The sequence below is a fragment of the Aspergillus glaucus genome (genome assembly GCF_001890805.1).
Source record: "Aspergillus glaucus CBS 516.65 unplaced genomic scaffold ASPGLscaffold_7, whole genome shotgun sequence".
In the NCBI taxonomy this organism is placed as follows: Eukaryota; Fungi; Ascomycota; class Eurotiomycetes; order Eurotiales; family Aspergillaceae; genus Aspergillus; species Aspergillus glaucus.
In genome coordinates, this window is record NW_019170459.1 from 966,814 (window position 1) to 990,559 (window position 23,746).

At 49.0% G+C, this 23,746-nt stretch overlaps 12 protein-coding genes across 12 annotated transcripts; 6 read left to right on the forward strand and 6 right to left on the reverse strand.

Annotated features, from left to right (window-relative positions):
• Positions 1 to 11: 11 nt before the first annotated feature.
• Positions 12 to 4,338, reverse strand: ASPGLDRAFT_45763 (forkhead domain protein). Its single transcript, XM_022546315.1, has one exon. The coding sequence runs from the start codon at positions 4,161 to 4,163 to the stop codon at positions 174 to 176; it is 3,990 nt and encodes a 1,329-aa protein (XP_022402437.1). The 5' UTR covers positions 4,164 to 4,338; the 3' UTR covers positions 12 to 173.
• Positions 4,339 to 4,730: 392 nt separating this feature from the next.
• Positions 4,731 to 5,583, forward strand: ASPGLDRAFT_123457 (uncharacterized protein; the record flags this gene model as incomplete). The annotated part of the gene is made up of 2 exons (XM_022540401.1): positions 4,731 to 5,241; positions 5,297 to 5,583. 2 exons carry the CDS (start codon positions 4,731 to 4,733, stop codon positions 5,581 to 5,583), a joined length of 798 nt encoding a protein of 265 aa, XP_022402438.1.
• Positions 5,584 to 5,815: 232 nt separating this feature from the next.
• On the reverse strand, positions 5,816 to 7,572 carry ASPGLDRAFT_1387028 (cyclic nucleotide-binding domain-containing protein). The gene is made up of 2 exons (XM_022541635.1): positions 7,560 to 7,572; positions 5,816 to 7,387 (listed from the first exon to the last, which is right to left on the reverse strand). Exon 2 carries the CDS (start codon positions 7,264 to 7,266, stop codon positions 6,013 to 6,015), a length of 1,254 nt encoding a protein of 417 aa, XP_022402439.1. The 5' UTR covers positions 7,267 to 7,387; positions 7,560 to 7,572; the 3' UTR covers positions 5,816 to 6,012.
• Positions 7,541 to 8,161, reverse strand: ASPGLDRAFT_1386841 (uncharacterized protein). The gene has a single exon (XM_022541632.1). The coding sequence runs from the start codon at positions 8,065 to 8,067 to the stop codon at positions 7,708 to 7,710; it is 360 nt and encodes a 119-aa protein (XP_022402440.1). The 5' UTR covers positions 8,068 to 8,161; the 3' UTR covers positions 7,541 to 7,707.
• Positions 8,162 to 8,984: 823 nt separating this feature from the next.
• On the forward strand, positions 8,985 to 11,160 carry ASPGLDRAFT_169189 (carbohydrate-binding module family 48 protein; the record flags this gene model as incomplete). The annotated part of the gene is made up of 4 exons (XM_022542687.1): positions 8,985 to 9,175; positions 9,333 to 9,468; positions 9,628 to 10,688; positions 10,914 to 11,160. The coding sequence occupies exons 1-4, from the start codon at positions 9,153 to 9,155 to the stop codon at positions 11,158 to 11,160; spliced, it is 1,467 nt and encodes a 488-aa protein (XP_022402441.1). The 5' UTR covers positions 8,985 to 9,152.
• Positions 11,161 to 11,282: 122 nt separating this feature from the next.
• ASPGLDRAFT_147325 (uncharacterized protein) lies at positions 11,283 to 11,924 on the reverse strand. Its single transcript, XM_022541920.1, has 4 exons — positions 11,750 to 11,924; positions 11,664 to 11,689; positions 11,528 to 11,586; positions 11,283 to 11,479 (listed from the first exon to the last, which is right to left on the reverse strand). The coding sequence occupies exons 1-4, from the start codon at positions 11,841 to 11,843 to the stop codon at positions 11,422 to 11,424; spliced, it is 237 nt and encodes a 78-aa protein (XP_022402442.1). The 5' UTR covers positions 11,844 to 11,924; the 3' UTR covers positions 11,283 to 11,421.
• Positions 11,925 to 12,382: 458 nt separating this feature from the next.
• On the forward strand, positions 12,383 to 12,995 carry ASPGLDRAFT_45770 (uncharacterized protein). Its single transcript, XM_022546316.1, has 2 exons — positions 12,383 to 12,798; positions 12,852 to 12,995. The coding sequence occupies exons 1-2, from the start codon at positions 12,457 to 12,459 to the stop codon at positions 12,864 to 12,866; spliced, it is 357 nt and encodes a 118-aa protein (XP_022402443.1). The 5' UTR covers positions 12,383 to 12,456; the 3' UTR covers positions 12,867 to 12,995.
• A 49-nt stretch (positions 12,996 to 13,044) lies between these two features.
• On the reverse strand, positions 13,045 to 14,047 carry ASPGLDRAFT_65689 (phosphotransferase family protein; the record flags this gene model as incomplete). The annotated part of the gene is made up of 3 exons (XM_022548929.1): positions 13,045 to 13,478; positions 13,541 to 13,617; positions 13,650 to 14,047. 3 exons carry the CDS (start codon positions 14,045 to 14,047, stop codon positions 13,045 to 13,047), a joined length of 909 nt encoding a protein of 302 aa, XP_022402444.1.
• A 192-nt stretch (positions 14,048 to 14,239) lies between these two features.
• Positions 14,240 to 15,013, forward strand: ASPGLDRAFT_45773 (uncharacterized protein). The gene has a single exon (XM_022546317.1). It carries the CDS (start codon positions 14,679 to 14,681, stop codon positions 14,886 to 14,888), a length of 210 nt encoding a protein of 69 aa, XP_022402445.1. The 5' UTR covers positions 14,240 to 14,678; the 3' UTR covers positions 14,889 to 15,013.
• Positions 15,014 to 17,560: 2,547 nt separating this feature from the next.
• ASPGLDRAFT_57093 (uncharacterized protein) lies at positions 17,561 to 18,014 on the reverse strand (the record flags this gene model as incomplete). Its single annotated transcript, XM_022548232.1, has 1 exon — positions 17,561 to 18,014. The coding sequence occupies exon 1, from the start codon at positions 18,005 to 18,007 to the stop codon at positions 17,561 to 17,563; it is 447 nt and encodes a 148-aa protein (XP_022402446.1). The 5' UTR covers positions 18,008 to 18,014.
• Positions 18,015 to 18,823: 809 nt separating this feature from the next.
• On the forward strand, positions 18,824 to 19,768 carry ASPGLDRAFT_45775 (uncharacterized protein). Its single transcript, XM_022546318.1, has 3 exons — positions 18,824 to 19,093; positions 19,175 to 19,282; positions 19,338 to 19,768. Exons 1-3 carry the CDS (start codon positions 18,882 to 18,884, stop codon positions 19,348 to 19,350), a joined length of 333 nt encoding a protein of 110 aa, XP_022402447.1. The 5' UTR covers positions 18,824 to 18,881; the 3' UTR covers positions 19,351 to 19,768.
• Positions 19,769 to 20,203: 435 nt separating this feature from the next.
• Positions 20,204 to 21,414, forward strand: ASPGLDRAFT_1387253 (VIT1/CCC1 transporter family protein). Its single transcript, XM_022541636.1, has 2 exons — positions 20,204 to 20,681; positions 20,740 to 21,414. The coding sequence occupies exons 1-2, from the start codon at positions 20,326 to 20,328 to the stop codon at positions 21,263 to 21,265; spliced, it is 882 nt and encodes a 293-aa protein (XP_022402448.1). The 5' UTR covers positions 20,204 to 20,325; the 3' UTR covers positions 21,266 to 21,414.
• Positions 21,415 to 23,746: the final 2,332 nt, after the last annotated feature.

Below are 23,746 nucleotides of genomic sequence, written 5' to 3' on the forward strand. Positions count from 1 at the left end.
GAGATATTCCCAAAAAAAAAAAAAAAAAAAAAAAAAGAAAAAGAAAACTCCTTGAAACGCTCGTAATCATGACAAAGATATAATTCCCAATTCGTAATTCGTTTAATCGGAACCGAACCGTCTGCCGCCAGGTGTACTCCGTAGAAACCGCTATATTTTCTTTTGTCTGACCCCTACCCCTCAAGGCTACCAACCAGATTCCGCAGCGCATCATAGATAACCGCCTCATCTTTAGGTTCTCCCCCAGGGAAGGAACTCTCCGTGGCATCGCCCAGAACACGAGCACGCGCACTTCGAAGCACCTCACGGATGTAATTCTTGTCATCGTAGTCTTCCATGAGGACAGCTTCAAAGTCATCAATCGCTTTACCAGCTCGCTCTTTGAACGACATATCTTCTTCCATAGGCCCTGTACTTGGCTCTGCCGGGCCGGCATTGAACGGCGGTGGCTGTTGCTGTTGCTGTGGCGGCGGCGGCGGCGGCGGGGGCGGCATAGGTGGAGGACCTGGGTTGGGCGCGAATCCCTGTGGCTGGTGGTTCATCATTGGCATAGGAGCGGGATTCTGTGGCGGAGGATATGCAGGCTGGGGATGTGGCTGTGGTGCCTGCTGGTACTGCGGTTGTTGAGGTGGCTGTTGCGGTGGTTGCTGTTGTTGCTGCTGCTGCGGCGGCGGTGGCGGCGGCGGCAGCGGCGGTGCGTGAAGGGGCTGCGATTGCTGGTGCGACTGCTGGAATTGGGCCAGTTGCAGTGGAGGGTCGAATGCGTAGGGAGAGGTGTAGGTAGTAGGCACGGTTTGAGCAAAGGCACGAGGAAGACTGTTTCGAATAGGACTGGGAATTGAGAAGGGTGCAGGTGTCGGGGCTGGGTTATGAGCGGGTGCAGGTGCAGGTGAAGGTACTTGAGGAGGTTGAGGAGGTTGAGGAGGTGCTGGAGGATAAGGACTTGTGTGTTGAGGTTGAGGTTGAGGTTGAGGAGCAGACGGGGGAGCAGTAGTCGGAGCAGGAGCGGGAGCGGGAGGAGGTGCTGGAACCGAATTTGGAACCGGTGCCGGCGTTGAAGTAGGCGCAGGAGCTGGAGGTGGTCCTGGCGCCTGTCCTGGAGCAGTCGGACATTGCGTAGGTGCTGGTGCAGGACTTGGACTTGGTCCCGTTGTCTGCTGCGGTGCTGGAGGCTGTTGTGCTGGGGCTTGCGGCGGCGGCGGCGGCGGCGGCGGGGCAGGAGCAGGCGCTGGAGCATGAACAGGGGGAGGACCTGGTGCGGGCGCCGGCGCCGGTGGAGGTGCGTAAGGGCTGGGTGCCATCGACGGCGGGAATTGAAAATGTTGATTGACCATATTCGCCTGGCCATTCGCAGCACTTGTGTACCCCGGCGGCGCCATGTACGGCTGGGTAGGCGGGACAGGGGTATGCGACGATGGCGGCGGCGGCGATGGACGTCTCTTCTTTTCCTTTTCGACCGACGCTCCAGGCCGGAGTTGCCATGACCATCCCTTGCCATCTCGCTCCGCATGCATGAACAGATGACTGTTGCCGTTCAGGTTGTGACGGACACTTGATGTCCAACCCTCCGTTTCGCATTTGAACCGGAAATATGGGTATTTCAGCTTTAACGCACGGTAGATCTGCTTGAGTGTCATTGGTGTTCCAGCATCCGTCAGAGCATCAAAAATAAGCACAGCATAGTTGTATGGTGGTTTGGCGAGATCCTCGGGCGTGTAGGCAGACTCGGGAGGATAGTTGGGCGACGGTGACCGTGATGGCTTGCGCTTCTTGAGAGGTGGGGCCTTGATAAACTCCTCCGGACGCTGCTCCATGGGAAATTGGCTGCCGCCCTCGGTGGACGGGAGAGGCGTATCCATAAGCGTGCCGTCCGCCTTCTTCCTTTTGGTATATTTTCGCTTTTCTGGTTTTGAACCAGGCGATTCGGCGCCACCGGTCACAGGGGCACTAGGAGCAGGAACAGCAGGAACACTCGCAGACGCAGCACCTTGGCCACTGGCCGCACTGATGGAATCTCGAGGACCGGCAGGGGTCTTGCCAGCCTTTGGTTTGTTCTGAGGAGGTGGAGTGACTCCGCCGTTGGCTTCGCGTTTTGCGGCCAGCTTCTGCTCTCTGGCAAGTTCCGCACGTTCTCTCTTGGACATGATCCCATCCTTGGGAGGTCGCCCTGGCCCGCGACGACGCGCGGGCTGTTGAGAACTATCACCTTCAATAGACGACTGTATTTGTTGCGAGAAGTCAGCGTCCTTGGTCTTAAGAACAAGTCGTGCCGCCTTCGAAGCATCCTTCTTCGATGCATCGCTTCCACGATTCTCGGTCCCATCTGCATTGATGTCTTCGACATCAAATGATGCGATAGCATTCTCGTCGTCTTCCATGTATTGTTCCTCCATTCGCTCGGCTCCTGTTTCACCAATGGGTACGTCGGGAAGTAAAAAGCGAATGCGCACACCTCCAATCTGGATGTAATCGCCGCTATGTAAAGGCCTGATCTGACTAGGCGATAGCCAATCGGCTCCGATAAAAGCACCGTTTCTTCCCATCACTTCCATCTCAAAAAGGCTCTTGTCAAAGTTGTATGCGATCTTAACATGTTTCCGAGAGATACCTCGATGACCAGCCGCGCTGCCATCCACGGTGGCCGGAGGGTGGATAGGGATAGTAGGACACGAATCGGGGGAAGGTAGTAGAGCCAGGGCATCGACGGGTTTCGCATCATTGCTCTCCTCATTGAGCGATTGCATAGCAAGGGCATTGTAGTCGGTCGATTGGAGCTGGGCCGGAGTTGCCAGTAACGGAGGACCCGATTCACCAAAAGACGAATTGGACGACCTCCGGCTCATGGGACGACGGGACGGTACTTCGGGGTCGAAGCCCATGATCCCACCACGATCGCTAACAACACTCTCAAGAATGCCACTGCCCTCATGTTTAACGCGAATCGGCGTGTGTGATGCGTTGCCACCGCTTGAACTCTTTGGTCTCGAATTGCGCACCGCTTGTTTGACCTGAAACTCCCGCTGATGGGCTGCGCGAGCGGCTCGTACATCTCGTCCAAGGATAAACGAATACGTATTGCAGTAGAAATGCCCATCGTCGAATTCCAATTTTGCAAAGGCCTGAATGCGAGGTTCTGACCCGGCGACCGAACCGGTCCCATCCTGATGCAGCGGATCACCCGATAACCCCAGGGCCGATAAATCTGCATTTTGGGAGAGATAGGCTGCGGTCAGCATCTCATTATGTTCTAAATCCCCAAACGGCGTCTTGGGGTCGGCTGCGATATCGAACGGTCCATTAAAGTAATCGCCTTGGTCGAGATTCGTTTTCGCCATCAATAAGGGATCCGTGAGACTTTCTATCGCAGAGGGATCGGACGTCTTTGGCGGTGGTTGTAAAAAAGCATTGGCTTCGGCATCGTCGGGGTTGGTAGTAAATGGCCCTTGCTGTTCTGCATCTGCACTGTGTTCATCCTGCTGGCTTAAGTCAGCCGGGACCGAAAACTGATCGTGTCCCGAGGCCTGCTCAGCAGGCGCAGAGTGATGATCCCTGCCAAAATCCTCCGTCGACGGTAATGGTGGATAATCTGGCATCTGGGCATCACCACCTGTTGGATGCGCATTGTTATGGTTGTCCTCTGGGGCATTGGGGGTGAATGGCTCAGCTGGCGGTGCCGATACCGATTGCTGTATCTGTTCTCCTTGAAACTGATAAAGAGATTGATCAACATCTGCGGATGACGGTTGCTCTGTTGATTGATTCCCAAGAAGCTGGGCCAACAGCGCACTAGCAGCGGACTGCCGTCTGAGATCAGTCTGATGGCCTTCCGACCCATTCATTGTCTCATCATCCGGCTCCGCTTTGATTCCCGCCATTCCATCGCCATCACCAAGACCGTCACCAATGCCGCCGGAGGGAGTAGAAAACGGGGAAGAAAGGGAGGGTAAGTCGTGCGAATGAAGCGGCGCAGAGGGAGGAGGAGAGGTAGGTTGGTCGGAGGTTGTCGAATTGTTCACGGCGCGGATTGCGGAGTCGCTGAGCGGGGAGGAAATATCGCGGTTGTCGGGGTGGGTATAATCGTCGTAGAAGGGCATGTCGGGCCCGGAATTAGGAGGGGGAGGACGATGACCCAGCGCTGGCGCTGTCATGGTCTGCGACGACATGACAAGCCAGTTGCAGCTGGAGGGAGGGGAAGGGAAGGGAGGAGGAGGGAGATCGAAAGGAACTTTTTTTTCTCTTTTTCTTTTTTGGGGAACGGAGAACAGGTAAGGATTGGAGGAGGAGAGGAGAGACTCTGAAAGCGCCGGGCGGTGAGAGGCGGCAGAGCAAATTCAATGCCGGGGCCGTGCGGGCGCTGATTGGTCCGTCAGGGATTTTCCGTTCCTGTGGAGGAATATTATTCCGTTTTTATACAGTCCTTTATACATCATGACACCTTTGTAGTGCATACAATGGTATTATAGTAGCTAATGGATGGTATATACGCTGCTATATATCAAACCGGATTTAGTGTAGCTTAAAACAGGCAGAAATGTAGATACATTGCTGAGTTTTTCGGCTCCGCTAGCTCCACCGTAAATAATCCGGAGGCTCAGTATCAGTGAAGATCGATAGATTCACCTCTCAATCTTAGTATGCAAGTAATCCCTTAAGACTGGCATTAATCCCAGTGAATCACCATCACCTAAAAACGAAGGCACAAAAACAGCATAAAAAATAAAAGAGAGAAAATGCCCCCCAAATCCAAATCCAAAAAAGACCCCCAGCCCAATCCCAAATCCACCGCCAACAGCAACAACAATACTAGCAATGCCAACAATACCATCAACTGGCCTCCCCTCCGTCCCCTCGTCTCCCCCTCAGACCTATCTCTAACCCCCCTCCTCCACGACCAAATCTACCTAATCCCCAATTACTTCACAGCCAACCTGTGCAAAACCTACGTCTCCTTCCTAGCATCCCTCCCGCTAATCACAACCCCCGGCAAGCCAAAAAGGGACGAGGCAGTGCGCGTCAACGACCGCTTCCAAATCCAGGATGACGTTTTTGCGGAGATGTTGTGGAGTTCGACGGCGTTGCGGGAGTTGGTTTTGACGGGGAGGATGGAGGATGATGATTATGATCAGGATGAGGGGGAGAAGAGGAGGAGTGTGAAGGAGATGTGGGGTGGGGAGCCGTTGGGGTTGAATTCGAATATCAGGGTGTATCGGTACAAGACGGGGCAGTTTTTTGCGCAGCATTGTGAGTATTCCCGTTTTTCTCTAGAGTAAGTGTGTACTGGGGACTAATGAAGTAGATGACGATACGAATGCCGTCACCTTTACGAATAAGCATACTCCTCCCGTCCAGGCTCGCACAACCTGGACTCTCCTCATCTATCTATCCAACTGCGCTGGTGGAGAGACAGTCTTTTATCCCGAGCCTACTCGCTGGAATCGCAATCCGGAACCCATCTCAGTTGCTCCGGGGATGGGGATGGCCTTGTTGCATCGGCATGGGGACCGGTGCATGCTGCATGAGGGCAAGGAAGTCCTCAACGGGGAAAAATGGGTATTGAGAAGTGATCTCGTGGTTGAGAGGTAGCATACTCAATTTGATCAATTCAGAAGTTGTGGTCATTTAAGAAGTACTTTGTATTGAAACAGTGGAAATAATGCTACGAGACAAAAACAAAGTCAACGACAGTTTGCCGGTGTGGTACGACCAGCATGGTGCCGGCCGGGGATAGAAGCCCAAACCCTGAGTAGAAAAGACACCTTTGAAATCAAATCCAGTAACGAGACAAGGAAAGTAAACTTAATAATATCACCATGCACGAATACTCCATCCAATTGCGTTGACGACAGGGACAGAAGACTTCTTTTGCTTCTCTTGATAATTTCCCAATGACTGAATCCGTGAATGGGAGTGGAATCATTATTATGCAGAAATCCCGACAAACCAAACCAAAGAAACAAAGTTCATAAACATATGAAACAACAAAACCCCCCCTCCCCGTTTCAGATCGACACCTTACGATGTCGATGTTGCGGTGTTGGGCCGGGATCCATATTCGGTTCTGCGCAGTATCTTCTCGACAGGCCCCAATAACCGCTTGAATCCATCCCGACCCAATCTGGCAACTTTGACATCGGTCTTGGCGACGACACTGGCGGCTCGGGGCTTGTCATCCAACAGGGCGAGTTCACCGAAATAGTCACCACGCTTGTAGTCTTTAACAGAGCCCTCTTCACCTTCCTTGTACGCTTCAGCCTCACCCGATTCGAGCAGATAGAAGGCATCGCCTGGATCGCCCTCCGTGATGATAGTAGAGCCTGCCGAATATTTGATGGCATCCAGCGCATCTGCAATCTTAGACCGCTCGTACGGTTTGAGAGACGACAGCAAGGGAACTTCTTCCAAGAAAGCCTCATACATGCGACGACGCTGGAAAGCTGAGTCCATGAGGATCCGGCGGAAGGTAATGCGGTCCAAAGCCCAGAGTGTGCTCTTAGGGTCCACTGACACCACGGTCGCGGCACGCGGAGCATTGTACATGAGAGCCAGCTCACCAAAGGAGCTTCCAGGTCCAGTGGTGCTTACTTTGTTACCCATGCCATCCGGGCCGGGCTGGACAGCTCCGGAGGGATGGATGTAAATTTCGAAGCTACCTTTTTCGACAACGTAGAAATAGTCACCTGCATCGCCTTGAGTAATGACCTTGATATCCTTGGCGGGAATAGGTTTCTCGACAAGCGCATCGAGCACGGTCTTGAACTGGTCATCGTCTAGGTGGGCAAAGAGGAAGTTTCCGCTGACAGCGGCCCGCAAGCGAGAGAGCTGCTCTTGAGACTTTGGATGGTTAGGCGGCGTCCAGCTGTCTGAACCGGCGGATGTAGGATTCAACGACTCTGCTGATACCGAAGTGCGACGACCCAGCGCATAGTTGCTGGGGAATCCGGGGTCTAAGCCGCTGGGACGAGTGGGCTCTGGCGCTTCGCCGAAAGTGTCATTATCATCATCCCCATCTTGACTGAATGGGCTCCGGCCAAATCGAATACCAGTATCTAGTGTTGCTGTTGCTTCTTCATCACGAGAATTGCCTCCATAAGCTGTTCCAGACGATGCACCGACGTTGGCACTCTTGAAAGTGGCATCGGTTGGTGACGTCACCTCATATTCGTCCTCCTCCGAGATCTGCTGGAACACAGGGGACGAGTCACCTTTGCTGCTGTTGCTGGACACCTTGAGGAAAGGGTTGGTGCCCGGGAACGAATTGTCTGCCATGTTGCTGGAAAAAAGGGCCGGAGAGGACACCACTCCGGCCGCACGGACGACGAGAGGGGTTAAGAGGTTGGGACGGTGCGACGTAAATCGCGGGGAGGCGAAGAGAGAAATGGGAAGGATTCTGGAAGGAAGTCAGAAGCCAGGTTAGAACACGGGAGAAGCCAGTCTATCGATGGGGGAAAAGGAAGCATTTATAGAACACGGGGTAGGATAAGGGGTGTGAGAGTAGAGGATATGATAGGGTGGGTATCGGCCATGTAGTAATTTTAACTGGGACCTCAAACACAACGTACATTTGACTTGTTTTTGCACCGGATTTCTTTCTTCCTTTTTTTTTTTTCCCCCCTCCTTCTATGAGAGCTGAGGTCTATTGAAAGAAATGTCGAATAAAGAGAGCGAAATTTGGTGTTTTGGAATACGGCCACAAGGCGGATGGCGGGGTTATTGTAGCAACGGGAGAGCTCCAACCGACCGGGAGATGAGCGATGATGTTATCAGATGGAGGAGGATTGGACGGTGATAAAGACTGTAAATGAAGCCAAAGATGGCACAAATACAGAAAGCGACGAGATCAGGATAGAGAAGAGGAAGAGAAGAGAAGAGAAGAAGTGTGAGTAGAAGAGAGGAAGGAAGAGGGGAAGAGAGAGAAGAGAAGAGAGCGAGTGCGAAAAGGGCGGGGAGAAGCAGGAAGTGACGGAAAGCTAGAGTCAGTGGATTCAACATCGTTTCTTGTTTATGGAGCCAGTCTTGATAACACATAAAGCTACTGGTTATACTGCAATGGTCTTTGATTTCTTGCATTCTTCCGCTTCTATTCTATTATGATTCTAGCATTTCTATGTTCATTCTACTGTATCCTTCTGCAGCACACGGACTTCAGCAGCTTCGGGATCGACGTCACTAGCCAAAGCGGCCGCAGCAGGACTAGCAGGCAATAATCCCCCAATAGTGGCTTCGTGATGAACAGGAAGAATAGCGTGTGAGGTTAAATGTCAGATTCGGCTCCTATCCCCAGTTTAGAGAGCCTCGTATTGCATCCGGAAAAGCAATTCCTCTCCAGGGTTGTTGGTGCAGAATGCAAGGACCGGTCCTTTGTTTTCCAGGTGTTTTCTAGAACATTGCGATTCCGGACTGTACGTGTATGGAGCATACGGGCATGACAAACAGTCTCTTGTCTTTACAGTTGTCTTGACTCTTTTATGAAGTTTCTTAAAATTATACAGCTGATTTTTGTCTGTTACATATCCAATAAAAATGTAGTATCGCAGTTGTTGAAGTCATCCATCCCCGGAATACCACAGGCAATGCCGCAAACGGACATTCTTGCACTCTCCTAGTCGGGTTTTCCACAAAAAGCAAAGAATATTCAGAAAAAAGAAAGAAAGAAATCTAGAATCAAACTAGTTGAGTAGGAAATCAAAAAAAAAAAAAAAAAAAGGTAGAGTCCCATATTCGGTGCTTTGTATATTGCCACTGCAGTGAAACAAACATACTGCGTAGTATCCAGTGCCATCACAGAAATAGTCAGAAAGAAAAATATTAATTCTATTTCTATACAAATTATTTATAGAAATTTAGTCCACTCTAAGCTTCATTATCACTGCCTTGTCGTAGCTGTAAATATTTGCATAATTATATTGCCGTACTGTAAGCCGAGGCTGACCACATGACTTGATATCATCACGTCTTCCCGTTATCTTTTCTGTCCACTGTACACTCCCCATACAAGTATTAATACTTCATCATACAAAGTACATACATACTCATCATACAAAGTACATACATACTATTAACCCTCTCTCATTTCTGACCCTTGGACCTCGTGTCACCCGTGGTTGATTCTCCGTCTCTGAGCAAGTTACCCACTCTCTCCACCCGCCGCCAAAATGGGCAGCTTCACGTTCCGATGGTGAGTCTACTTCCATCCAATGCGACTGCTACACTTCTGTCACCGTCCATGGTCCGGCGTATTTGGATCGACCACTGTGCCTTGATCGGCCAGAAACTGTTTTTCATTACTCATCTTGATCATTCAGTTACTGACTGAACGTGCTTTGGTATGGCAGGCCGTATAATGGGAATGAAGTCTTTGTTACCGGGACCTTTGACGACTGGGGGAAGACTGTTCAACTTGACAGAAATGGTGATGTCTTTGAGAAGACAGTCTCGCTTCCCGATACGGACGAGAAAATACAGTACAAGGTGTGTATCTACCAATGTTTCAATGCCGGCCTGTCAAGCCATTCCTGACGTCATACTCACTTACCCTCTACTATCACGTTTACCTGCTCAAGTCATTTTAGTCTTCTATAACGTCAGCATGGCGTGCCTACTCCTAGCTAACTTTTATACTTATCATAGTTTGTCGTGGATGGTAACTGGACTACCGATAGCAGTGCCCCTCAGGAAAGCATCGGCGGCAACATCAACAACGTTCTCTACCCTGACCAAATTAAAAGCCCTGCCATCACCAATATTCCTCAACTCACTGGTGCTGCAGTCATGTCGGGAGTGACACCAGACTCATCAACGGCTGCTCTGGTAGCCAACGTTCCCAAGGAAAGCGAGAAGAAAGCCTCCACCCTATCCTCCGCTGCTCCCGAGTCGACAACGGCCAACCTGGCGAAGCAAGTCCCATTTGAAAACAAAAATAATGAAGGCGTGCCTGGTTCATTCCCAGACACGCCTGCAAATGAGGCAGAAACATTTTCCGTGAACCCCATTCCTGCCTCCAGTGGTGCGAGCAACCCTATCAAGTTGAAGCCCGGAGAGAAGGTTCCCGACCCCAGCACCACTCACTCGAGCACCGTCCAGTCGACCGTCCGCACCGATCTAGCCGGGTATGAGCAGGATCCCAGTGGCTCGCTCGCAGGACTGCCCACCGCTACGAACCCGGCTGCGTCCCATTCCAACCCCAGCGGCGGACGTCGTCAAAGTAAAATCATCCCCGAATCGGGTCTGCCAGTCGACGGTGAGAGTGTCGGTTTGACAGACACAGGTATCACCATTGAAACTGCCACACCATCTGCGACTACTGTTGGTCTCGCCTCTGCCGTCCCGCTCGAATCTCAGAAACAAAACTCCAGCAGCGGTGCTGGTGGCCCGGTGAGTGAGGTTCCGAGCAGAGTGAGGAACTCTATCTCCGAGGCACACCGGGACCCGGAGGCCGCGGCTAGCAAAGGTGCCGTGGAGGAAAAGAAGGAGTTGGAAGACGAGTTGAAACAAAAGGTCAAGCCCACCGAGGCGGGCGGAACACCAGGTCCCACGACCACCGCCGCAACAACAGAGACTGCGCCTGTCACTACCAGCGGTGCATTCCAGTCGGGACAAGTGTCCCCTCGCTCGCCATCTCCATCGGAGCCAACAGTCACGACCGGGGTTGCTACTTCCAAAGCGCCTGGGGTTTCTAACGCCACAGGCGTGTCTTCCCCTTCATCTGAAGGACCAACTGTCACAACAGGTCCTGCCGAATCCAGAGCACCCGAAGTCTCTAGTCCCAAAGACACTTCGGCCCCGGAAGGAGCCGGAGCCACAACGGGGGTAGAGGACAAAGATATTGGGAAAGCCATCTCTGAAGGAACCCATACTGACTCCCGTGGACACAGCAGCTTGACAGGACCACCCAGAACTTCTGGATCCACTTCTAGGGCAGCGGCCGGTGCAGGACAGACTGGAACTAAGTCCTCTGAGCCTAAACAGGATCGGTTTAAGCCGGGAGAATCCAAGCAAACTGGCGCTGGTGACACTTCCGCGACGAATGGTAACGGTAACGGACCCGTTCGCAAGGATTATGCCGACGAGGCACAAGGAAAAGCGAACGATGTGGCCAAGGAACAGAAGAAGAAACACCGCGGCAGTGGGCTCTTCCAGAAGCTCAAGGAGAAGTTCAAATAAATGCTAAACATTGACTGGCGGCTATATATCCTTTGGTTTATGTTTACGATTCAATGTCGTTTGTGTTCAATTTTTCCCCTTTGCTTGGTTCAAGATTGTCTAGTTATTGTTTCGATGGTTGACTCGATACCTTGCTGTTGTTGGTTTATTGTCACACTAGGACTAGTTTTAATTGATTTGATGACAACTAAACTACACACTATTCCAATCCATTAACAACTAAATTACCTAATTGTACTTCCATACTCCGCGAACGCCATATCATATAGGTATGAGATCGCTAACTTGCGCGTTCAATTTCACGGGATACGCAAGCATACTACATCGTCAGCTAGTCCATTGATCGATCGGAGAGAAAAGAACTCACTCCTTTCCAGTCTTGGTCATGCAACAGCCGCAGAAGAGCGAGGCGGGATAGCAGACGACCTATGCAATTGTTGTCAGTATCGTTCATCATACACTGTTTATACGCTCGCGTATGTTTGGTGGATGGCAGTACATACAGCTGCGAGAATAGTAACCACAAAACCTGCTCCCATTAGCAACCCCTCCAATCACCTGTACAGTACAAAAAATGAAAGAAACATACCAATCGTCGGCCCAACAACCTTACACCGACACGGATTCTGGTCCGTTCCGCACTGGAAGCAGATCGGGAAGATGGGGATGAACGGGACGGCCATTCTGTATTTTAAATTTTCTTGATTTATTACTGGTAGTTGGTATGGAATGAAGGAATTGGTGATTGAAGTAGGAGAAATGCGGATGAAGTGGAGGTGATGTCAGTGGAAGGGGTGTTGCAACTATGGGGTATGGAGAGCTTGGATTACATCAGTGATTTTCGGGGTGCATATGGGTACGAATACAACACTGGGCACTGATTTTGGGTGGGGGAAGGGGGGGGGCTGAGGACTTGGTGATAGTATTTGATCACTCTTTGTTTTCTTCTGGGTGTGGATAGTCGAAGCTATGGTGGTTATGTACGCGTTGGACGCTATGGTGAACAAATAGATAGAAGCAATATATATATATATCCAATGGTTTAGCCCCACTGTTACCAACTACGTACATACAAGTCAATTTTTGAGTAGCCATGATCGCTTCATATTGACCGCCAGAGGTTGCCTGCCGTCATCTGACAGGCGCGCCTACGGATAATGGAAGCTGGCGTGCTTCTAAGCGCTTATCTTGGGCACATAGACTCTATATCAATTCTTTAAGACTCATCAATGCTTCTCACTTTTTCTAACAACCAGTTTTAACCAGAACCCTTGTCCCCGGCATACTGTGTCAAAAATGACCCGCACAATCTACCTAGCCCTCCTCAACAACGGCCCCAAACCCGCCCACTATGCCATCTGGATCCCCAAACCCAACAACCACACCCTAGGCAAACTCCTCCAAGTCGACGGAAACCCAGCAACAGGTTTCCACCTCCAATTCGCGCGCAACTATAACATCGTTACTGACACACTCTCCGAATACAACCTCATCCCGCTGGCTGGAGTTGAGGATAAGTATGTAGCTGATCCTGTCGGTACGGAGCGGTCGATAGATACGATTGCGCGGGATCGGTTGGAGTCTGTTGCGACGGTGGTAAAGCCGCCTAGGAGGAGTGCTAAGCCTTTTGATCCGGAGGTATGGTCTGTTTGTTTTGCGGTGTAGGGGATGCTATGGCTGACTTCGGGTAGGCGCCTAATTGTTAGAATTGGTTGTATAGTTATGTGTAGAGGTTTGTTTCGGAGGGGTTTGTTGAAGCTAGTGCTGGGTTGGTTGTTCAGGATGCGCCGAAAGTATTCGAGAAGGCATAGTATCAAAGGCATTCATTATTCTCTTCAACACCGTGCATACGAGATGACATGGCTCCAATGCTTCTTAGAACCACTAACACTCCATAGCCAGAGTATAGTAATCCCACGGCTCCCAAGTGCTACTATATAGCTCCAATATCATCGGCAAATACTTTGTGGACCACTCTTCCTCCCGACCAACACTCCACAGCGCCTTGCGAGCCTCCCAGTAAGCCGGAAGCCAGCCAGACTGTTCCCAATCAACAATTGCCAGAAGACGATATGGTCGAGGCGCCGTTACAATAATGTTACTTTGGTAGAAATCATTATGCGTAAACACAATGGCACTGTCATCCGGTAGTTGATGGCGAAATGGTTCGATAGGGACGGAATAGGGATCGGTCATCCTTCTCCGGTGGAGGAATGTGAACCAATTATGGAAATCGAGGACTGTGGTGAATGGTCCTGCTTCGGACATGTAGTTTATGTTGAAGGCTCTATCGTAAAGGGGGGCCCAGGAAATGTTGCCTGAGTAGAAGCGAAGTTAGATCATGGAGAGTAGATTATCTGGATATGCGCAAGAGAATTACCTATAAACGGGTCTAGGGGATCCTGTTCAACTTGGCGTAGTTTCTCCAAACTCGCTTGGAGTTCGCGGCAAACTGCACTTCGTTCATCGGGATCCATCGTATCCCAGACTTCTGCCCTTGCACATGTTCCATGTAAATAAACCGCTCATCCCCATCCGTGCGCCACCCATACATTTCAGGAACCGGTACACTATCCCCAATAAATCTACCAATGGCATACAGACACTGTGTCTCTGATAGTCGCGTATCAGTTCCCCATTTGACCAGTAGGCCCATGTTTTCAAACAGCACAGACGGCGGTCTCACATGAAGTCCATCCATTGAGTATGCTTTTCTCTCATCTGGATTGATTCTTGTGAGATGCTGGGCTTTGGCCTGTGCTCGAACCTCTTCTGGCGAAGGTAGATGGCTCCATTTGGTAAAGAAAGATGAATCCTTGATGTCAAAGTTGGGTGAATTTGGGATTTCGGATGGCGTTAGTTGGATGCGTTTCTGTTTGGTAGTCATGTTGGGATGAGATGAGAGATTGGGAAAGAAATTGCGGGGATGGAAGTGCTTATATCTACTGGATAGGCGGTATTGTGGGGTAGACCAGCTCTAGAAAAAGTACTAAAGACCCTTGTTTGTTTTCTTACTGGTTACTTCAAAAGTGCATTGCATGTCATTGCGCTGTAAAGCAACTTGGAATATCTATTCCTAAACGATAGCAGGAATATGGCATAATGGTCTTGACACAATACTTCAACTCTCTTTCCTTCTACAACCATTCTTGCTGATAGCTGGAGTTTCAACTCATCATTATCTCTTCTCTTCCCACTACCAACAGAGTAATGCCACCATGTACAAGAGTGTCGGCTCTCGAGAACCTCATTTCGCTAAATTTCCCCCAAAAGTCGAAGGGCCGTCAGAACTACACAGCGAAATACCCGCTTAGACGACAACATTAAGAGGGATCGAAAGAGAGTCAAAGTACAACGTCGTATCCCGCGGGGTTCTGATCAGCTGGTGCAGATGTGGAATCGACTTTGTTGCAGAGTCACGGACGTTTCGCTCTCTGAATTCGAGTGCGAGTGTGTTGAGTGGTAGAGAAGTGAGAAGACAGGACAGCTTTTCCAGAGAACCATAGCGCAGAAGTATCATGTCATCTTTTGAAGCTCGGAGCAAACAATCTTCACTTAAAAAGCAAAAGCGGAGTAAGAGACAAGCGTTCATGGAGCTCTTTACAACAAGCCCTCTTGGTCTTGGGATTCGGTCTGGTGCAGGCGACCGGGGCCACGGGGTGCAATCCAAGTTCAGGTCACAACTCCTGAAAGATTATAACGGCTTGAATGATAATAAGGACGCTTGATGCCCCATCCTGGGGGTCCATATGGACGCGGATAATGTCACGGCATCACACCTGTTTGCGTACAAACACGGCCAAGAAGCTATGGATGATGTCTTTGGCAAGAGACACCCAGCATGACTTTTTTTCTTCCTGGTTATCATTCCTGACTTGCCAGACAAGCCAACGGTAAGCATACTCTCTTCTTGGGTAAACTAGGATGTGTGGGAATACAAAGTCGCATAATCAATTCACGGTGGGACAAGCTGAACAAAAAGATTTGCCCTCTCAGAATTGCAATGGAGAGACCTTTTGACAATTGAAAATTGAAAACTCCGCAAGCAAGCAGCTTTTCAAGAAAATCAGAGCACAGAAGCATCTTGTGTTTTCCATTAAAGCTCAGAGAAGCAACTTCTTCTTCTTTTTTTTTTTTTTTTTTTTTTAGAAGCAAATGCGAAGCTTAAGAAACATGCTTTTGAAGCTCTTCACCATTTGTACGCGGGGGGAACGCTCAATGCGTAAAGACCTGTATTTAGGCGGGAAAATCCCCAATGGCAGATACAACATGGAAGGAGAATAGTTTGAACAATGGTCAAAGACAGACAGTATCTCCTATACTAATGAGGCGCTCTCAGTCATAAACCAGGTGGGATTCGGTTTAGGACAGACCCTCGGGACCCCTGATACAGTCGAAGTTCAGATCACAGCTCCTCAAAGACTATAACAGCCTAAACGACGAAAAGAACGCTTGGTGCCCTATTCTAGGAGTTTATCCGGATGCTGATGAAGTCAGGCGTCCCGTTGTTTGTGTCAGATAAACACCTAGTGCTTGCTGAAATACTCATTAAGTGCTTTGAAAGTACTTTGATCCAATTAAAAATTGCTTCGATTCTAATGCTCTTGCTATGAATCCTCCCATCATTGTCTTCAGAGAGTCCTAATAAGCCATTGCTGTACTCATAGATGGCTGCAACAGGGGAAAACAGTGTTGTTGGGCCCATATACGAGCCGCAGTCTCGAAATCAAGAGGTCCCGGATTAGCTTAGAAAAGCGAGAAACAAAGCTCGAGGGCACAGTCATTCAACAAATAACGAGCCAAATATTTGTGGCGTTGGGCACGTCTATGCTCCGAGAATTCTAGAAGGCTAGCAGCTAATCATTCTGTATAGCAAGTCCTGAAGAGCTATTGTGTCGATGGACTCGTTCGAGTCGTCTCTCCTACAGACCAACCTCAACCCCGGTAGTGGGGCAGAATGAAGGACATTGAAACAAGCCTGTATGGAATCTATCTTTTCTGATACTCAATGAGTGATAGGCAAAAGCACCAAAAGCTGTATAAACTGTTAGATTCTAAGCCCAAATTAGACTCAGAGGCTAGTACTGATGAACCAACAAAGCCTATAGAACTGCGACAATCGGATTCCACTACTTCATGGTTTCCCGCACAACCCAATTTTGCAGGTTAGCAGGGCAAGAGTGTTGAGCTGTTTGTTGAACCGTGCAAATTTATGTGGATGGGCCCCACTATGACTCTAGAGGACAAGAAGGATACCCTTGGAACAACCATGATCCTGGGTCTGGGGGAACATGGCTGCTTGTTTTGCAAAGGCACTGCCAAAAGAGCCCCAGAATGACTGAAAACTGTTGGCTAAGAAGCCCCGCAAAAGGGTTCCAGAGGCAGACAAGGGTGACGAAATCCAAGAACTGATCTCTAAGTTGTTTTAACAGGTGGTGACCATCTCGTTGGAGTTTAGGTACGCATCAGCCAACCGTGCAGAAGACGCAATCATACTCAGAGGATTGATCGAACAATAGTAGCTGACAATTTATAGTAGAGTGACCAATTATGAGGGAAATCGAGAACGACTGCCAAGTTTCGTATTTGGTATACGTCTCGGGGCAGTTGTTGCTGTTATTTTTCGTCGTACCCGGCTTGACAGCATACTCGGTATGCAGGACTACAAAATCCGCATAATTGATTCGGGAAGCAGACAACTCCCTAGACAGCTCAGATGGAGGGTCCTGGATAACAGAAACTCATGTTTGTCCATTGTAAGATTTTCTATTTCACTACTGTCTCCAACTTCTTCGACATTCTTTGAAGTTAGGCTAGGTTAGGCTGTTTCTGCGAAGACGAATATGGAAAGCTTTTATACCAAAGGGCAGCACTTTTGTTATAATTAAAAGTGTAGATAGGTATTACTAGTATGAATGATCTTGCTATCTCGCAATTTCAACTTTCAATTGAAAAGGAGCCCTAAGTAGGCCCGCTGGCTCCAGAAGGATTCAAGGGTTAGCCTTATTACCTCTGGCCCGAATATCATCAGATCTCGTCCCACTCATTATTGTCATTTTCCGTTCCATCATCCTCGGCGTGTTCATATTTAGCAATCTGAGCAACAGCTGCATCGATAAGAGTTTCATCCCTTCCTCTTTTGCTGGAGGCTCCAATAATAACTTCATTGGACCTATATTCAATGTATGTGTGCGAGATAAGTTCTCTGAGCATATTCTTGGGGATGTATTTCCCAGGCATGTCCCAGAAAGGTTTACCAGATTCGTCTTCAAGACTGGAGTGAGGCTTATCTCCAGGCACTGCTCTCCAACAGCGTCGAAGCGCTTGAACGCAGTATTGAAAGAAAATATAGCGTTCTGCAGGCCGCAAGTCCTACTGGGCGAGTACTGAAAGGTTCACATCAAGGCCACCGAGTTCCAATGAATAACCACTTATCGAGAAACGTCCCAGCACGGTATCCCTGAGCTAGCACCTGCTCGGTCAGTTTCCTCCCTTCTGCAGTCCGCTGCCATTCGACAAGATCGCCATGGTATTCGGATAGAGAGATCTGTGTGACGATCTCAATATATCGCTGGATTTTGGATTCTAGAGATGAAGCGTTTACCCAGAAACCTCCAAGTTTAGTCGCTTCCCTGTTGTACTGCTTTTCCAGTTCACGAGCTCGCTGTATTGCTTGGATGGGGAAGTGTCTGGGATAAGCTAAGTATATCTCAGGCTTCTTCTCATCATGATATGCTATGAGCTTCTTACGAGCATGTCTGATTTTGCGTTCCGCGAGGTCTTTTTGGTGATATAAGTTTGGTAGATTTTCGGTGCTTTGCTTTTGGAGGCCTTTGAAGGGATCCATCTTGTTGTGATGTGGATGTGGATGGAAGAATGGTGTCTCTGTCAGGTATTCTACGTCAATGCCAGGCAGAAATCATATGGTGCCTACACTGTGCCCATTGTCGTCACATAAGGCAGCATTCGCTCATCATAGACACAGTACTCGGATGGCGATGGCATTGCAGGAATTGAGGATCAAGTCAGATTCGGAATTGGAAACATGCGCAGGTGTCGTGGGAACGCAACTACAGGTCTCGTGACCGTCCCAGTCTTATCACATACCCAACCACAAATAAAGAAAATTGCGTAGTTAACTCCAAGTTAAGTTAGTTAACCTGTTGAACTTCTGGGCGCGGGGAATTGGTTGGTCAGCGATGCACAAGCATAGGCACAACATAATTATGCACCTCATACCAGCGTGATACACATATCAGCCTAACCGATCATTCTAACGGCTATGGAGTACAAGTCAATCAATTCGGCCCCTTTGTTTGACTACAATCTATAAATATGGCTATTATGGCTTAGCCTTACGGGGCAGCGCCACGGTAGGCAACCAAATAACATGCCGCAAATGCGCCTTGGCAAAGAAAAACCTGCCCTGACGTCAAACTCTTTTTAACCCCAGGATTTCTCCCCTCCCTTCCTTCATTTTGTTTCTTTTCACAACCAATTCTGCAGGTACGCTCTCGTATATTTGTTTATTTATTGCTTTTGTCGCTGACTATTCTGTTCTTTAGATACTACGCACATCAGTCAGCCCTACGCTTGATCAACGACTCACGGACCACGATCTTCGCGAACACCAGCTCTCACTTGTACAGAGTACACCTGAATAACAGCATATATTTTCAATCCACTACATCCTTATCGATTCAATCCTAAAATCAGAAAAAATGGCCCGAGCAAGCCTCCTCCCCCTCGTTATCCTCTTCGTCGTGCTCGCCGTCCTCGCCGTTGTCGGCTTCATCGCCTACAGCATCGTCCAGGAGGTCACAAACACCACACGTGAGAAGATGGAGAAGCGCAATGTCATGTTTACCAAGGATGGCATGACGGTCGGAGTAAAGGAGTTGAAGGAGGAAGATTACGTCGATCGGAGTCAGAGGTTTGTTTCCTTTTGTTTGGAAAAAAAAAAAAAAAAAAAAAAAACCAAGGGTGAAAAAGGACAACTGCTGACAATGAACAGTATCCTCGTGAACATGTGGAACCACAGTTCGTTCCCTGGGTACAAGAGTCGGCTTTGGAACATGGCTGGCAAGAGTGAGGACAAGGAGACTGTTGAGAAGAGGAGACCGTGAGTTTGTCCTGGTCAGGTGTCTAGATTGTACTCCGTACTGACTTGCTTGTAGGTACTCGCAGTAATGGTTTCCTCGTCGCATCGTGTTGTCGATATGCATGATCTTACGCTGGAGTTAAGCTGTTACAAATGAGCATTGGTGCATTAGTGAAGGCGCTACATTCGATTTGAAAGCATTTCTTGTTATTTACGTCCAATTCAAGTGTTCAAATATATTATAATCAGCGTCGAGTTCAAGGTGCGGTCGCGTTGGTAGAACGGGTCATGTTGTCTTTCATAGTGTCGCATGCTCAACTTTTAACTCATCACATCACAGCACATGCTTTTCGCTCCAGATAGTTACGTTGAGTACTTGTATATATCTCTTCGTCTCACGAGTTGAAGTACTCTATTCGACATCTAGAATGCCTTACAACGGCGTCCTCCCCTAGTCCATTCCTGGTACTTGTTTGTGATCGATTGATGCTGTCTCAATAGGTATCAAGCTCACCTTGTGACAGTGTGGTCAGTCACAAGCCACAGCCGAAACCCGTGACTATGCTGATAGCTACCGAGCAGATAGTTAGTTAACTATGAACGACGCTGATAAATCCGAGTAAATTAGAGAACTTGCGGGGTTGACCCAGAATGACCAATGCACAGCGCTGATAGGTCCAAAGCCAAGTCTAGCCAAGTCTAGCCAAGGGTTTAACGACGAATCAGACCGCCCACGTGCCTTTGATTGACGGACATTCCCGCCCCACCAGACCCGGAAATGGCTGGCACGGGGTCGACCTGCTTTCCTCGATAGGCGCATAGACGAGTGCGGTCATGGTTGGCCGATTATCACCTGCGCTTCCGGCTCGTGTCGGTGGGATAATGCGCGAGGGGAGGGAGGTTATTTAGCTTCTGCTTGTTTCTGTCGGTGACTGGGCGAGTGCTTGTTTGTGTAACTTGACCTGAGTGTGTTGGCCATTCTTCACCGTTGGATTATCAACGACTTCACGGACGACTTCACGGACGATTTCATCGACAATTTCATCAAGCAATACATTGCCAAAATGTCTCTTGCGACGCTGAAAAACATCGTGGCTACCTACACGCCTCTTCCGGGTCGACTCTCGGACGTCGACTTGGAAAAGGAACACCAGTTGCCTCTGCATCATGGAGAAGATATCGAGTCACCCACTGCCGGTCAGAAGAAAGACCAGAAAGACTCGTCCTGGACCGTCGATGGACGCACAGTATCTGATGCGATCATCGGTTTATCGGACGGAATGACTGTGCCCTTTGCCCTTACAGCTGGGTTGTCTGCGCTGGGTGACACCAAAGTCGTCGTTTTTGGCGGGTTAGCGGAGCTTATCGCGGGTGCAATCTCCATGGGTCTGGGAGGATACCTGGGTGCAAAGAGCGAAGAGTAAGTACCTGTGCAGATTCAGTTGTAGGAAGTAGAGCTGACTCGGGTTTCTTTCCAGAGAATCATACTATGCGACGTTGAAAGAAACCAAGCATGAAATCATCACCGATCCCCCCTCCACCACCGAAACCATTTCCGATATCTTCGCTCCCTACGAACTCCCCTCTGAACTCGTCTCCGCACTCACCAATCACCTCTCCGCATCTCCTATGCTCCCGAACTTTCTCATGAACTTCCATCACACACTCCCTGAGCCCTCCGAATCACGAGCCCTGATCTGCGCCCTGACAATTGCATTTGGCTACTTCATCGGTGGTTTCGTGCCATTGATCCCATACTTCTTCGTCGGTCCGCTCGATGCCTACCTTGCACTCCGCTGGTCCATCGCAACGATGGTTGTTGCATTGTTCGTCTTCGGGTATTCAAAGACCTGCTTCGTGAGCGGCTGGAAGGGATCGCGGAATTGTCGACGAGGTTTTATTGGAGGGTTGCAGATGGTTCTGGTGGGTGGTGTCGCTGCGGGGTCAGCGATGGGCTTGGTTAAGGGTTTCTCTATGCTGGCTGCTTCGTCTGAGGGTCAATAGACGGATTGCATGTTTTTGGCGTTTCGGTTAATATTGTTATGATGAATCTCGCATTCTCATGCCGTATATACAGTCGGTGGACAAGTGATATTTGTATAGATTGAATAGAAAGTTCAATATATCTAGATGCCTGGACTCCCGCCAAGATCACGTTTATCTAACTCGACTACCCACCTGCAAACAAGTACTCGTAAAAACCAGTATGTATCCATCATTTACCAAACCCATACAGTACCCCATACAACGTACGGTATATACCGGCTGTGCAGTGAGCATCCTTCGGCCTCATCTTACAAGGCGATGCAGATATCCACAACTCGTATAGTGACAACGTCCACAGGCTTAGTCTAGCTTGCTCAGCCTTGTTGTCACCATCACTATAATAGGCACGATACAGAGTACGGGGTACAATACCATTGTGGACTTAGTTTCTTGGGGCTATTGTACACATTTGAACGATATTGGCAGTGAAGACTTAAAATAGCTTTTCTGATGCAGGTGATTGGGGCTGTATGTCTGTGCGTGGGTCAGTCTTCGTGGGGTGATTGTACTGTACTCCAGAGGAGCGAATCAATAGATGCAGCAAAGTATATGATCTGCAAACTATTCACCACCGACCAATTACGAGAATTCGCGAGAAAGAACTCAGCCCTGGCTCTATGAGCTAGGATCCTCGATGCGAGTGGACGGAAATCTTTGTCCTCCATCTGGCAGTAATAGCAGTCTTTATGGTGAAGTAAGGTAAGCATTGGCCATCAACCTCGGTTCACTGAGGCGGGCAAGTGGCTCTTCGATACTATTCCTGAAGAAACAGGACTCGTTGGGCTGATCAGACATTCAATAATGCCTTGAATCCGGGCGCTATTTTCTCCCGATCGAATGGAAAAGGTTAGCTGCCAATCATCTTGCTGTGCAACTAGAGCCAGTAATGACAATGTGCTACCAGACCGGAAGGGCGGAAGTGATCCAAACCAGAGACTCTGGCTAGGTTTCTCTTCCAACGAATGCACAATGAGCATATCTCATTTGCTTTTCGGTAGCAATTAACTCAAAGCTAGAGCTATCACCCATTAACCATCAAATAACCTACCGTGGAACCACTCAAGTTTATACACTACCCTTTTCAGACTCCATGATGTCAACGATCCAACATCGTTTGAAGTAGCCGCATTAGGCAAGTGTTTGAAACCCATTCGGAATGCCGTACCAGGTACGGGGACACATGTCGAATATTCCACGGCCATTCCACGGGATTCTCGGCTGAAATGTAGCATGTCGTGGATGTCACAGCCGTGTCGTGCCGTCTGCCGTCTGGAGGAAGGGAAGTTTTTAGTGGAGACGTTTTCGGTATGGATGATATCATTGGCATCATCGAGTCAGGGAGGGTTTGTTGCGAGTAAGTTTGTGCTGACGGTTTTTGGTATGTATATTCATACTGGTGTGCATTTGGTGTGCTGTACAGAATAGAGGTAGGTATGTACGAACAGCAGTATGGCCAAGATATTGGAATGACTTCACCTACCTGTAAGAGGTCAGTTATGCAGGAATCGAGTGATCGGGTAGCTCGATTGAATCCTGGTCAGAATAGAGTCGGTTGCATCTCCGATAATCAATCATATCTCAGCATCATCGATAACAACCATTATCAAGATGGCCGTATCCCCGCATCTAGTCCCTGGACAGGAAATCGCAAAATGATATATCATGATGTATATACCACGGAATGGTGCAACCAACACCCAACTGTGGCGCGATGATATCAAAATATGCACGATTTCCAGTTCCTGTTGAATAAGAAAATTCGGAGCAAGTATGCGGGAGGCGTATCGTATTACGATTCATGTACTCTGTAAGCTCCGTACGGAGTATCCTGTTGCCTTCACACACGAATACGAGAAAACGCCTTGTCCTCTTGGGTTGAAACTGCAGCGCGCTGCATGTTAAAATTAATTGTCTTGGGTGGTTTGATGATTTGATAAGGACAAACCTTACCTAAGTGTGTTTAAAGGCAATTTTATGCAGGATAGAACAGGGTAATGTGAACAGGCACAAGATGTACTCGCCGGAGCTAAGAGAGCAACCTCCGATCCGAGAATCCTTTCTGCACGTTTGTTTCATCATATGACAGCGACATGCAGCATACAGCGCTACGGCTGCAGTTGCCATTAAACATCGTGCTAGTACTCTCATCTTGTTCTGTACAAGTATTTGCACAAGTAGTTATGTATAAGCATAGCAGTGCTCTATACTCTGTACAGTACTCGGATCGTACTTGTACAGCCGGCTTGCCGTGATCTGCTGTGTCAAAGCCAGTTCTCGATACAACAGACTTTGATGAGACGTCCCATTTTTGGGGAGGGTCTCGTGTGATGTTTACCACTAATGGCCATAATTACCGCTACGGAGTACGGCACCGTATGTGACGATATTAAAATTTCATACATACTGACTAATCTACCAATCTAACTAACTAGTTAGTTA